Here is a 13,136-nt window from a genome sequence, read left to right on the forward strand (position 1 = left end):
ACTTAAGTTATTTAGATATCAAAAGGATATGGACATCTTTGTCACAAACTTGTCATGTGAGTCCTCAGGAGGGGGAAAGGTTTCCAAATCTTTCTCAAGCTGTTGAAGCTGCCTTCCCATCTGCTTCAAATTCTTTTCCAGCATTTCTACAGAGACTAAAAGAGAGCGTATTAAATGCCTTGAAAGGACAAAATTATAATATATAAAAGGTAACATACTTCAGAAACATGCATTAAAAAAACTTCACAATAATAAAGAAAATTCACATAAAAAAAGAAAGATGAACTACATTAAGTTTAATTTTTTAATCTTTTTAATTTTTAAACCCAGGAAAAAAAAAAATTAGTAAGAGATCCTTTAAAACAGAAGAAGAAATTTAGGACATGCTTATATGAACAGACCATGTTTAAGAAAAAAGTTTTGTTTAAAATTAGAGTCCATGATCACTATAATATAAACAGTCTATTCAGACGAAGAGTCAAAGAAAGAGTATATTTTTCATAATGAAATCTATTTAAAAATAATTTTAACTTTTTTTTTTTTTTTTTAAATCACAACCTTTTGAGAGGCAGCAGTGAGTATATAGACACTAAGAAGATGGATTAGCTCAGGTCCAAGCTAATCTACCATAGGAACAAAAAGGCATCAGAGGCTACTTGCAGTGACATGTACAATGTCACAAACAACATTTCTGGAAATTTCCTTTAGGTTCAGATAAATTTTACTTAAAAAAAAAAAATCTTGCTTCTAGTCAATGTGATTTATACAGAACGATGCTTTAAAAATGCATAAAATAGTTCTAGGTAATGTAGCAAAATTTCATACTTCAAATTTACCCTGAGGAACTAACCATAGATGTAGGAGCTAACCATACATGTAAGTCAATTGTCACCATGGATGTAAGGCTGGGAACATCCTTGGAAGCAACCTAAATGCTCCACAAAATGGGACTGAGTTTAAAAAAAAAAAAAATACACACACACACATGGTTTACAACCTTAGTTCAATAGAATGGAATAGTAAACAGGCATGAAAAATAATGTTGTAAAAGAATATTGAGTTTTTTGGTTTTTATTTTTTACTAGTTATATCCAAAACAACATCCTCCATTTTAACAGCTATTAATAACATATTTGCTATAAAGAAAATTCAGAGGCTAATTCTCAGACACAATGTTTAGTAAAGTCCAATGACTGACTCTTCAGAGAGCCACATATAATAGTTGTTGGTGTCTAAAGAATGATGGTAGTACAACCTTTGGCTCCCACTGTTGTGAAATCATTCTGAAGTTATACCCAGACATATTTTCTCGGTAGTCTTCGTTACTTGTGTATCTTCTCTCGTGGTGACTCTTAAAACTGAGGCAGCAACTCAGATAATGGGTACATGAAATATTTCCATCAAGATTGCATTTAGTGTATCAATTCAGTCTATGTAATTCATGTCCCCAATATCTTGCAGTACACTACCCATGGTGGTAACACATAGATCCTATGTTATGCTCTTTCATTTTCCTTTCCGATTGGCAGTTATTCATAACCAAGACATCTATTTAACTCAGTCTATGGAAACCCTGGTGGCGTACTAGTTAAGAGCTATGGCATCTAACCAAAAGGTCGGCAGTTCCAATCCACCAGGTGCTCCTTGGAAACCCTATGGGGCAGTTCTACTCTGTCTTATAGGGTCACTATGAGTCAGAATCGACTCAATGGCAATGAGTTTTTTTTTTTTTTTTGGTTTATGGTATTTCATTTACTCTTCTTATATCCAATTTTTCTTTTCTTTTTTCAAAGTCCTCTGCATCAGAGAAGAAAATCCTTTTGCTCTTCTAGTGTGGTGTAGTGAATTGTTTACATGGCCTTCTAGTCACGGTCTTCTACCTCTCCCAGAATGATTGGCTGGGCCACAATCTTGCACGGGATTGGTCTGTTAACTAGGCAAATTGAGTGTCTTGAAATCCACCAAGGTGACTGGATGCAAAATAAGTGACTCACAGTTCAAAGAGCGGGTTGGTCAGTTTGTGGTCCTGGTAGGAGGGCCATGTCTTAAAGTTGACAAGGAGTTTGCTTATATAAGGGCCAATCCTACAGAGGTTCAGGGGGAACTCACTACCATCATTAAGTGTCTGGAGTGAAGCATGTCCTTTGGACCCAGGGTCTTTTTGCTGAGAATATTTTAGACCCAGAAAAAAGAGCTGTAACCCTGAAGATGGCACAAATGGTCAGAGACAGCAGCAGCGGCCCACAGAGTGAGGCAGCTGTGGTAGGCTTCCTGGTCCAAGAAGCAAGGTGGCTATGGTGAGCTTGCCAGCCCACGGACTGAGAGCTGAGCATCTTCAGGCAGGAGGCTTGCCGGTGGAGTTAAAAGAGCTGTATAATACTTGCCCATGCAGGGTAGAGGTCTGAGTGTGCTCAGTGCAGGGGCTGCCTTGCCAGATCCAGTGTAGGGGTCTTCCTACAGCAGCGTATAACCGGATGCCTTTGGGCAGGAGGCTTGCCAGTGGAGCTAAAAGAGCTGTATCACTTGCTTGTGCAGGGCAAGAGAGGCCTGGGTGTGCCCTGTGCAGGGGCTGCATGCTTCCCCCCTGGGAAGTGGGGGCCCAGGTAGTGTGGTGGCAAGAGAGCCCCGCAGGCCTGGGTAGCATGGCGGGAGCCAGCAGCAGAGGCCTGAGAAGGGCCCAGCAGCAAAGCAAGGGAACCAGAGGGCAGCAAGGCCCAGTGGCAGAGCAGCAGCCTTGAACAGTATGTTGGCACTCAGAGGCAGTGATGACATGAACACAACACCTGACCTGAACCACAGTGTGCATGCCCAGCAACATAAGAATGGACATAGGTGATCTGGGGAAGAGTAAGCGGTGCTCCTTTCAAGAATCTGCTGTTATTGTTCACTGTTTATTCCCTGTGTCAGCCTCTCGTGTGTCCGGCTTGATCACAGGTGAACGTAGCACCTATAGAATGGTTGGTATCGGGGGTGTATGTGTCTCACTCCTATAGTCTTATGCTGCTTGGAAGTTTGAAGCACAGCCTGCCTGCATGTGCAATGCAGACAGACAGACAGACATGTGCATACATCTAGTCTATTTGATCTCTCCTCTAATGGCTCATCAGCATTTCTTCTACATTTCTCAAGAAATCTTACAGGTGGTTTGACCACTTTATACTTCCTAAAACTTTGAAACTTCTGATTAAATAAACAAAGCTTCAAAAACATAAAATTATTTCATTAGGACAGTGTATGCTCAGAAAAATTTAACATCCATACATCCAATTTGTGATATGAATTAGGTTCATAAAAGGCAGTATATTGGTAGAGAAATAATAGTGGAAGTAATAGTAGTAATAGTCATCATCATAATAGTAGTAGAAGTAGTAATAGTAACTAAAACTAAGTGCAAACGCACATCAGGGAGTCCCTGGGTGGTGTAAATGGTTATGTACTTTGCTGCAAACCGAAAGACTGGCAGTTTGAATCCACTCACAGGCAACTTAGAAGAAAATCTGGTGATCTACTTCTGATAAAAAAAAAAAAAAAAAAACCCAAACCTGTTGCTGTCGAGACAATTCTGATTCATAGCGACCCTATAGGACAGAGTAGAATTGCCCCATAGAGTTTCCAGCGAGCACCTGGTAGGTTCAAACTGCCAACTTTCCGGCTAGCAGCCGTAGCTCTTACCCACTACGCCACCGGGGTTTCCATAGGACAGAGTAGAACTGCCCCATAGGGTTTCCAAGGAGTGGCTGCTGGATTCCAACTGCCAGCCTTCTGGTTAGCAGCCATAAGTCTTAACCACTGCACTAACAGGGCTCCGAAAACCTCTATGAAGCACAGTTCTACCCTGAAACACATGGGGCCACCATGAGTTGGAAATGATTATACTGCAACTGATCTTTTTTTTTTGTTGGGGTGGGGTATGTACGTCAAGTAATGTTCTAAGTGTTTTCCATGAATTAATTCTTTTAATTCTCATAAGAACATCACAAAGTAGGTATTGTTATTTTCCGTTTTACATAAGATACTGGAGCAGAGTGGGTACATAAGGACAACCTAGGAAGTGGTGAAACCAGAATGTGAACTCAGGTAGTTTCATTCCAGACCTTATTTTTAACCATACTGTTTTATAGAAATTATTCTTTCATTTTAAAGTCACTGCTTACCTGTCAATGACGACAGTTAAATCAATAGACGTGGTTTTCACATAATGATTGGTTTCTTGTACTGTCTTGCCTAGTGCAATCCAAAGTAATCCACATACGGCTAGAGTCAGGGGAACATACTCAAGCGTTCTGGATGGATGGACAGACACTTACACAGAAAGATATGCTACTATGTACATATATTTTTTAAATGATCATTTAAGATAATATTCCACCACTGAACAAAACCATATACTTAAAGTACTATGTTTTAGTCTGTTTATCCAATTTCATTACGCATACACATCAAATTTGGAAAAGGTCCGTAGAAAGGAGGAACTGTGAGGAACACCCATGTGGAAATAAACACAAGGCAAATGTCAGATAGAGAAGTGTATGTCAGAGTTTAGAGGGCAAAAACTAGAGTACCTGAGGTGTAAGAGAGGCACATTTTTGCCTCAAGAGTTGACATCTTCAGAGCAGCTAAACAGTCTGGGCTGCCCTCAGAGAAGATCAGTTCTTGTAATTAAAGATAGAGTGAGCAGTACAGTAGCATGAGAGAAGGACTTACTCCACGGGATGAAAGGCTCTTGAGCTTCTCCTAACACTTTGGTAGCCCAAGGGTCAGGAACTACTTTGTATCTTTGTGATCGAAGCAATTTCTCATTGACTCAATTTTCTAGTCAGTGAAATGGAAAGAATTCTGCCTTAAATTTTACCTCACAGATATTTCATAAAAGGTCTAATGCTATGACATAGGATAAAGAAGTTTTTAAAACTAGAATGTACTATGTGGTATGTTATTCTTATCCTTAGAACTGAAGGTAACCCTTAAAGACTGAAGGAAATAATATTAGAATCAAAGGAAAAGTAAAGAAAATCACTATCATCATCATTATCATCATCATCAGACCAGGAACAGTGCTGCGGAAGTCAGGCTAAGAAGAAGAGTCGCTAATTTCAAGAGTAAAATATTGGCAATGTTTGGAGCATATGCAAACATTTAAGGTCCACACCATAAAGAGTAAGCAAGCTGTCTTAAAAAATGGTTCTTATGGCTACTCCACAGATGAAAATCCCTCTAAGGCATTTCTTAAGCTTCATCAGTGGTCTCTGATTACGTTACATGTACATTATAGTTAAGTGGATTTAAGTGTAATTGACCAACCTTTCACTGTTGGTTTTTAAATAAGGACCAAAGCACGCTTAGAAGAAAGGCATGCACAAATTTTAGGCTAATAAAATACAATCTCACATTCAGAGCTATCTGACAGGTAAAACTAAAGAGGTGTTTTAAGAATTTCCTTTTTTTTGTTTGTTTTGGTTTTGTTTTTTTAGCAATTATTATATTTCCATAGACAGTGCCTTTATGTATCTTCAAATACTTACACTTTTAGTCACACTTTTCACACATCTCAAGTTCTTTGAGGTCAGTGACTATATTTTTGTATCAGAAATCTCAACTAGAGCAGGGAGTTTTAAACTGTACGCCCTCAAAGATGTGTTGACTGGTGTCTCTTTATGTGACCTGTGAGTGAATTTTATCTTTCAACTTTGTCACATTTCTTGACCAAGAAATTAATCATTTTTTTAAACTCTTTTTTCATTTTTTAGAAGAAAAGTAACAACACATAGCTGTAATAAAAGAGTGGACTAGTCTATTTTAAGGCCATTTTGAATTTTGTACTTTACCTAGTTAATATTCAATTAAAGGAGCTCTGGTGGCACAATGGTTAAGCACTTGGCTGTTAACCGAAAGATTGGTAGTTAAAACCCACCCAGCAGCTACATGGGAAAAAGACCTGGTGATCTCCTCCCCAAAAGACTAGAGCCTAGATACTCCACTGGTCTCACCCCTTTGAGAGCAAGAAAGAATGAAGAAAACTAAAGATACAAGGGAAAGATTAGTCCAAAGGACTAATGGACCCACATCTGCCACGGCTTCCATCAGACTGAGTTCAGTACAACCAGATGGTGCCCAGTTACGACCACTGACTACTCTGACAGAGATCACAATAGAGGGTCCAGGACAGAGCTGGAGAAAAAGGTAGAACAAAATTCTAACTGAAAAAGAAAGACCAGACTTGCTGGCCTGATAGAGACTGGAGAAACTCTGAGAGTATGGCCCCTGGACACCCTTTCAGCTTAGTAATGAGGTCACTCCTGAGGTTCACCCTTCATCCAAAGACTGAACAGGCCTATGGAAAAAAACAAGACTAAAAGGGTGCACCAGCCCTGGGGCAGGGACTGGAAGGCAGGAGGGAAGAGGAAAGCTGGTAACAGGGAACTTAAGGTTTAGAAGGGAGAGTGTTGACATGTCGTGGGGTTGTTAACCAATGTCATAAAATAATGTGTACACAGACTGTTTGATGAGAAACTAGTTTGTTCTGTAAACCTTCATCTAAAGTACAAACAAACAAACAAATAAATAAATAAATAAAAAGAGTAGAGCCTAGAAGGCCCTATGGGGAATTCTACCGTCACATTGGGTCACTATGAGTCAGAAAGTCAGAATCTCAATGGCACCTAACAACAACAACAACAACAATATTCAGTCAGATGGGATATCTCTCAGGCATCTTAAATGTCATGTGCCTTGGTCCCCAACTTGCTCCCCATCTGTAATCCCGATTCTGTTTCCTGTGCTGGTACCTGCTAGCCATAACCCTCCTCTGTCTTGCAACCCTCAGATTATGATACTGCATTTATTTTACTTGACGAGTACGACTTAATTCCTTCCTGGTCTGAACACTATTCAAATCATCATGAACCATTATCTCTTCTTCGATCACTAGTCTCCCACTGTTTTCCTCCGGTGCCTTTGACACACTGCCCATGGGGGTTCCTGGACAAACACTAATTTAAAGATGTTCCTTTCCTGTTTAAAATCTGCCCATAAACTGCTTACATGATAACATCTGAGTTCCTAAGCAAGACCCAACTTTGTTCAGTCAACTTCATATTCTCCTACACTGTATTCCCAAGATACCACAAGCTTGTAGTTGCCCTTCCCCCAATCCCTTTATCCATTCTTTATCTGATGCTAGAAATAATATGTGTCTATCTTCCTTGTCCGCTCCTTCCCTGGGTCAGTCCTACTCATCCTTTATAACAAGAGTCAAGAGTCAAGAATTTCAGCAAGTTCCCAGGTGAGGTGTTCTCCCTACCCTGGGCTCTCATCATACCTGATAATTATCTCAATCTTTACAATTACTACATTTTATTGCATTCATCTTTTTATTTGTCTCTTCTAATTGACTGGAAATTCCTTGAGTGAAAAGATCACATTCTATTCATCTTTGTATCTTCGATTACATAACATATTGCAGGCACTCAAGTGTTTGTTCAAGGAACCGATTTTGGATTTAGGATTTAACTTTAACCTCTCTTGAGCACTGACTATGAAATGAGAAAATATAACAACTGATTAAATGTCTAGAACTTAAAGTCTAAGAAACAGACTTGTCTTCAAGTGTCTTGTCATTGTGATAATTATACATTAGAGCTGTTAAAGAAGCTGTAGCATAAAAGCTGAAGTCACAACTATAAATATTTACGTTTAAAGCAATCATGAATATAGGCTTTTTGTAAAACCACAGCCTCTATATTTACTAAATTAAGATTTCAAATAACAGGGTTGAGATTACATACATTTAAATGTTGTTGTTAGGTGCTGCCGAGTCGGTTCCGACTCATAGCGACCCTATGCACAACAGAATGAAACACTGCCCGGTCCTGCGCCACCCTTACAATCTTTGTTATGCTTGAGCTCATTGTTGCAGTACAGGGTCAGTGGAAAAGAGGAAGACCCTCAACGAGATGGACTGACACAGTGGCTCCAACAACGAACATTTAAATAATCTTTGTAATTAAAAAAATAATCCTCTGACTATCTTCTGGAGCAGCTGGTCATTTGTTCATAACAAACTCACTAAGAAATGTCACATTCATTCTTAAGTATCATGATGCAATCTAGAGAAATTAATTTCTTTAAATAATGCTTAAAAAATACCTTAGTACCACAAGCCAGTTTAAACATTCAAAACTAATCTTCTTAGGCTCACAGAAAAAATTGAGAGGGAAACTAGGAACTGCAAAGTTTCGGGCTCCCAAAAAAACAATTTTGTAATTACAGTAATAGAGGTATTTTATAAAGCTATAAAAATGTTTTATAAACGCAAGTTAAAAAATAAGTTGGAAGAACAAAACTGGCAAACACGAATCACAGTATAATTAAACAACAATAACAACAGCAATCTGAACATTAAGAAGGCCAATAAAAAAATCTAAGTTCTAGAATATCATTATAAAACCCATTATTACGATGAAAAAGTACAAAACTGAAACAAGATGGTAAAAAAGTACAAATTCAAAATAAACTGCAGCTTGGTTCTAACAGACAAAGGTAAATTCAAAGAATCAAAGCTAAGTGAGTAGCCAGTCACCCTCGCCAAGTGGCTGTGCCTTCCTCTGCTCAGCTCTTCTTCCCTCCCATTGCGCTGATCCTTGACGAGAGTGCATGTAATTAGCACACAATTTGGGATTCCTAATTAACTTACTATACAACCAAAAAACCAAACCCGTTGCCGTCGAGTCAATTCTGACTCACAGCGACCCTACAGGACAGAGTAGAACTGCCCCCATAGGGCTTCCAAGGAGCGCCTGGTGGATTCGAGCTGCCGACCTTTTGGTTAGCAAATACCACTTCCATGATGCTTTTACAATCTTCAAGACATATTAATTTTCTGAATACTTCTAACCACCTTCACTAGCTCCTCTCAGTCCAAGCCAACATCATCCCTCCCCTGAATTATAATAGCATCCAAGTAGTTTCACTACACTGCCACTCTTCCTCTACTACATTTTTTTTTTTCAACATCGCAGCCAAAACAATCCTTTGAAAATATAAGTCAGGTATCACTCCTCTGCTCAAAATCTCAGTGGCTTCCCATCTCAGAGTGAAGGCAAAATCCTTATGATGATCAGTAATGTCCTATGCGATCTGGACCTCTTACCTTTCTGACCTTATATCCTACTTCACTCACTGCTTGGCAGTTTCCATGCCGACAGGCCTACACACTTGCTCTTCCCTCTGGCCGGAATGTGCTTCCCCTAAATATCCGAATGCTTTGCTGGTCCACCTCCTGTAGGTTTTTGCTCAGAGATCATCTTCTCCTTGAGGACTTCTCTGGCCACTCAATTTAAAATTGGAAAAAAAAAAAACCCAACAAACAAAAAAAAACCTGCTCTGGCATTCTAGAGCTAACGTAATATCTGACGTAATATCTTGACTTCTTTTTAGGTTTATGTTCCGTATTCCTCACCTGAAATGTAAGAAGCAAGAGAGCAGAGGCTTTTCTTTTATGTTCACTGCTCTATCCAGTATCAGAAACAATGCCTGGGACAGAAGAGGTACTTGATAAATGGCTGGTGAAAAAATGGATGAAGGAATTTAATTTAAGCCAATATCATTTTGTTTTCTGTCACTCAGTCAAGCCTAATCCTTACTGATATAAGGGCCTAGCACAGTGCGTGCCCCGTGGTAAGAGTCCAATAAACATTTTTGAAGGAGTTCTTTCCCTACTGGGCCAAAAAAAAAAAATTATATACATATATATATATGTATATATATATATAAAATGATTAATGAACACTAGTTCTTTTTTCTTTAAAATAAGTAGTTTGGCAGACAGCTGCTGAGAAACTGCCATCAAAGTGATGGACATATTTACATGACTACAGAGCCTCGCTAACCAAGCATTTATTAATCCATAACTAAAGATAATCTCCTTCTAGAAAGCAGAAGATTACCCAAGATCAGATTTTCTTTAAGTTTTCCTACAAATGTGATGGATTCACATTTTAGATGTTTCTATCACATATCATTTATCATAAGCACAATAATTCATATTTCCATATGGCATACTTTAATAATTTTGTGCCTGGTAAATATCCAAAAACCTTCAGAAAAAATAACCAGTTGTTTCTAAAAGGCATTCAGTAAGTTATAAAACCCTTTTTGAAAGGAATCTTATGTCAAAGTTCAAGATATGAAATAAAAATATAGAGTTCTGGGATAAGTAGAGAAGGTTAAATAGAAGCCATTTTCAGACTTCATTCCTTATGCGAGTACGTTGAATTTATGGAAATACATTGAGGTATAGACTTACGGTTTGTGCAGCTTTCTATATGTATCCCTTGTATATTCTTCAACTTTTGAAAAAGTGGAAACATTTTTTCCATAAAAGAATTCTACAAAATTCTTGGTGTTTTCAGAATTTCTAAAAGTTGCATAATTTTCAGGCAACACACACTTTTGGGTATGTACTCAAATTCTACAATAATGTATTATTCCCATCGACTCATGGTTACCTGTATCTTTAACGGCAGTACAGGTAGCTGTTTGGCAACTAGACATAATCACTGAAGAACAACAGCAACAACTACATCAGCTATAGAGAATATTTACACAATGCTTATTAGGTGCTGTTCTAGCTTTATAAATATTAACCTATTTAGTCCTCACAACAAATCTAAGTACCATACTACTATGATTCCCATTTCATAAATAAGAAAACTGAGGTGCAGAGAGGATAAGTAACACATTCAAGGTCATACTTCTAGCAAGAGGCACAGCCTGAGTTTGAACTGTGACTGTCTACCTTCAAAATCTGTGATCTTAACCACAGCCTCTCCCATAATACAATGCTTCTATAATTTAATAGGGATCACATTTGCATTTTGCCCAAGAAAATCATTTGTTGAAGATATTGCAGTTGTCATTACCTGTCAGTAAAAAATTCCTTAAATTCAGAAGCATATATAGTGTTAGCTGTTCTAGTATTTTTAAATAACGACATAAGAAAAAGGTATGTCACAGCTCATCAATAATCACCCTTAAACACCAAATCATTTCACGATTTAGTGATAAATGTTTTCCATACGTACCCATTAGTGTAATATCCTGTAACTGCTTCATAATACTCAAAGATGATGGTGCTACCCCCATGCAGTTACAGGAGTTACAGGGACAAGAATACCAATTCAAGATTTTGCAAGCTGCATAAATACAATCTGATTTCTGGGGAGCAGTTTAACATTGCTATCTGCAGTCTATGATCATTTTCAAGCCTCTTCGCCCTGTAGGTTACTTGTCAACCTCGGCAGTAACATGATTCAGCAGGTTTCCAGAAACACATTTGTTCCATCTCCTGTTTAGTTCTCTATGTAGTACAGTACACACATTTGCTTTGTTAAGCTATCCTGCAGAATAATCTTGGTGTGTTTTTTTTTTTCAATCTACCTTGTTTGTAATTTCCCACTTCATGTTACAAAACAGAGGTGCAATAAATACTGCTTCACAAGCAGGAGCCTATGAGAGCTCCAAGACCTTGGCCATCACTGGTGATAATGTCCTGTTACTGATGTTACCTATGGCTCATAGGTGACATTGATAGAACTGCTTGAGTAGCTATTTCAAATCTGTATTTGGCCAAAAACCTCCAAACACTGTAAACTGTTGGTTTCTCCAAAAGATCAATGCTGCCTTGATGCCACTTTCAGTCTGCTAACGTCCAAAAAGATATAGAGGTCTTCCCGATGTGGTTTTCTTCTTCATCATCATCTATCAGCCCAAACGGTAGCAGACTCAAGAAATGTTCCTAGCTCAGTATCTCAAAAAACAATCTTCAGCTGCAAGTAGCTCCTCCATGCCCAGCGTTCTTCAGTGTCACTCTACAGAATCCTTAATCCTTTTCGTGATTTTTGGCCATGCTCTTTCTATTCTGCTATGCTGCTTTCAAAAATAGTTTATATTAGGACTTCAAAATGATTACCCACAAAACCTTACATTCAAGTCTCCAATTTAGACTTCTGATGCCAACTCTGTACAAATAATGCCAAATACAAACTGGCAGGATTGAAATAAAATGTTGTTCATCAGACAACCTGGACCTTGGGGTCCCACTGTGCTTTTAGTGCATTATAAGTATTTTTCATAAATCCTGTAATTACCTTGTGAATGGTCCAGTTATAATTCGTCATACTTTTTTTTGTGTGTGTTAAAAGTGTGAATTTGCTGAATGCAAAATTTTACATGTATTACATTATGGTAAGTATATGTAAACCTACGTGTGAGTTATGTAATTTTTATTACATCTGGCCTGTATCTATATTAAAATTATCTTATAGTTCCTCTTTTGATGACCACAGATAGGCAAATTAGATCATTGAGACATGCCTACATAAGAATCATAGGCTAACTTTCCAGACATAGCTTGTTACTTTATGTCTATCTGTAGAGCTGGTGCTATGCAGATAGGTGACAACAAAGATTTTTACTATTTCTGTCAGATAATTTAAAAAAAGGAAAACCATCTATCCATATCTCCTTTATGGAAGAGTGTCAACAGATAATTCAGAGTTTTACTAGCTTTTATCAGCTACATGCTTATAATAAAATTAGAACTATTATAGTAGCAAAAATAAGAATAAGAATAATAAGGGATAAGTGAATAAAAAAAAAAACTGAGTATACAGTTCAGTGTGAATAAATGCATTCTAAAATGAAATCCAGGAGATACCATAGATCTAGCCCTGAAATGAAATGCAGGTGGTCACAAATATATTTATTTAGAATGCCTCAATTATTTCCTTATACACATACTAATTTGTGTGTCCTGTCTCTTTGAAAAGTGGAATTGAGGCATACTTATAATTATTTAAGATCGGGTGATTAAGCCATGGTTTGCAGCAGAACCTTTGATACTCCTAGATAGATTACTAGTGAATATCCAAAAAAGCAGGTCCATAGACTGTTTTTTCAACTGATCTGATAAAATGGAAAATCATTCAGAGTAGACTACCCTATTCTAAGACCAAGAACTATAACCAAATGAAACAATGTCTTACATTAGAACACATTTTTGTGTTCTTCATTAACTCAATTAAAGCAAAATTCCATATAGTTACCTTCTACAACTAAATTTTTTTTAATTTGGATTT

At 37.8% G+C, this 13,136-nt stretch overlaps 1 protein-coding gene across 2 annotated transcripts in view; it reads right to left on the reverse strand.

The window, feature by feature from the left end:
* DIAPH3 (diaphanous related formin 3) overlaps positions 1–13,136 on the reverse strand; it is a 581,238-nt gene that overhangs the window by 213,798 nt on the left and 354,304 nt on the right. For both annotated transcript variants that reach the window (XM_049853087.1, XM_049853086.1), the window contains one exon: positions 31–155. In XM_049853087.1, coding sequence (XP_049709044.1) covers positions 31–155 — 125 coding nt within the window. The remainder of the gene's footprint in view (positions 1–30; positions 156–13,136) is intronic.

Source organism: Elephas maximus, chromosome 14 (assembly GCF_024166365.1).
Source record: "Elephas maximus indicus isolate mEleMax1 chromosome 14, mEleMax1 primary haplotype, whole genome shotgun sequence".
Classification (NCBI taxonomy): Eukaryota; Metazoa; Chordata; class Mammalia; order Proboscidea; family Elephantidae; genus Elephas; species Elephas maximus.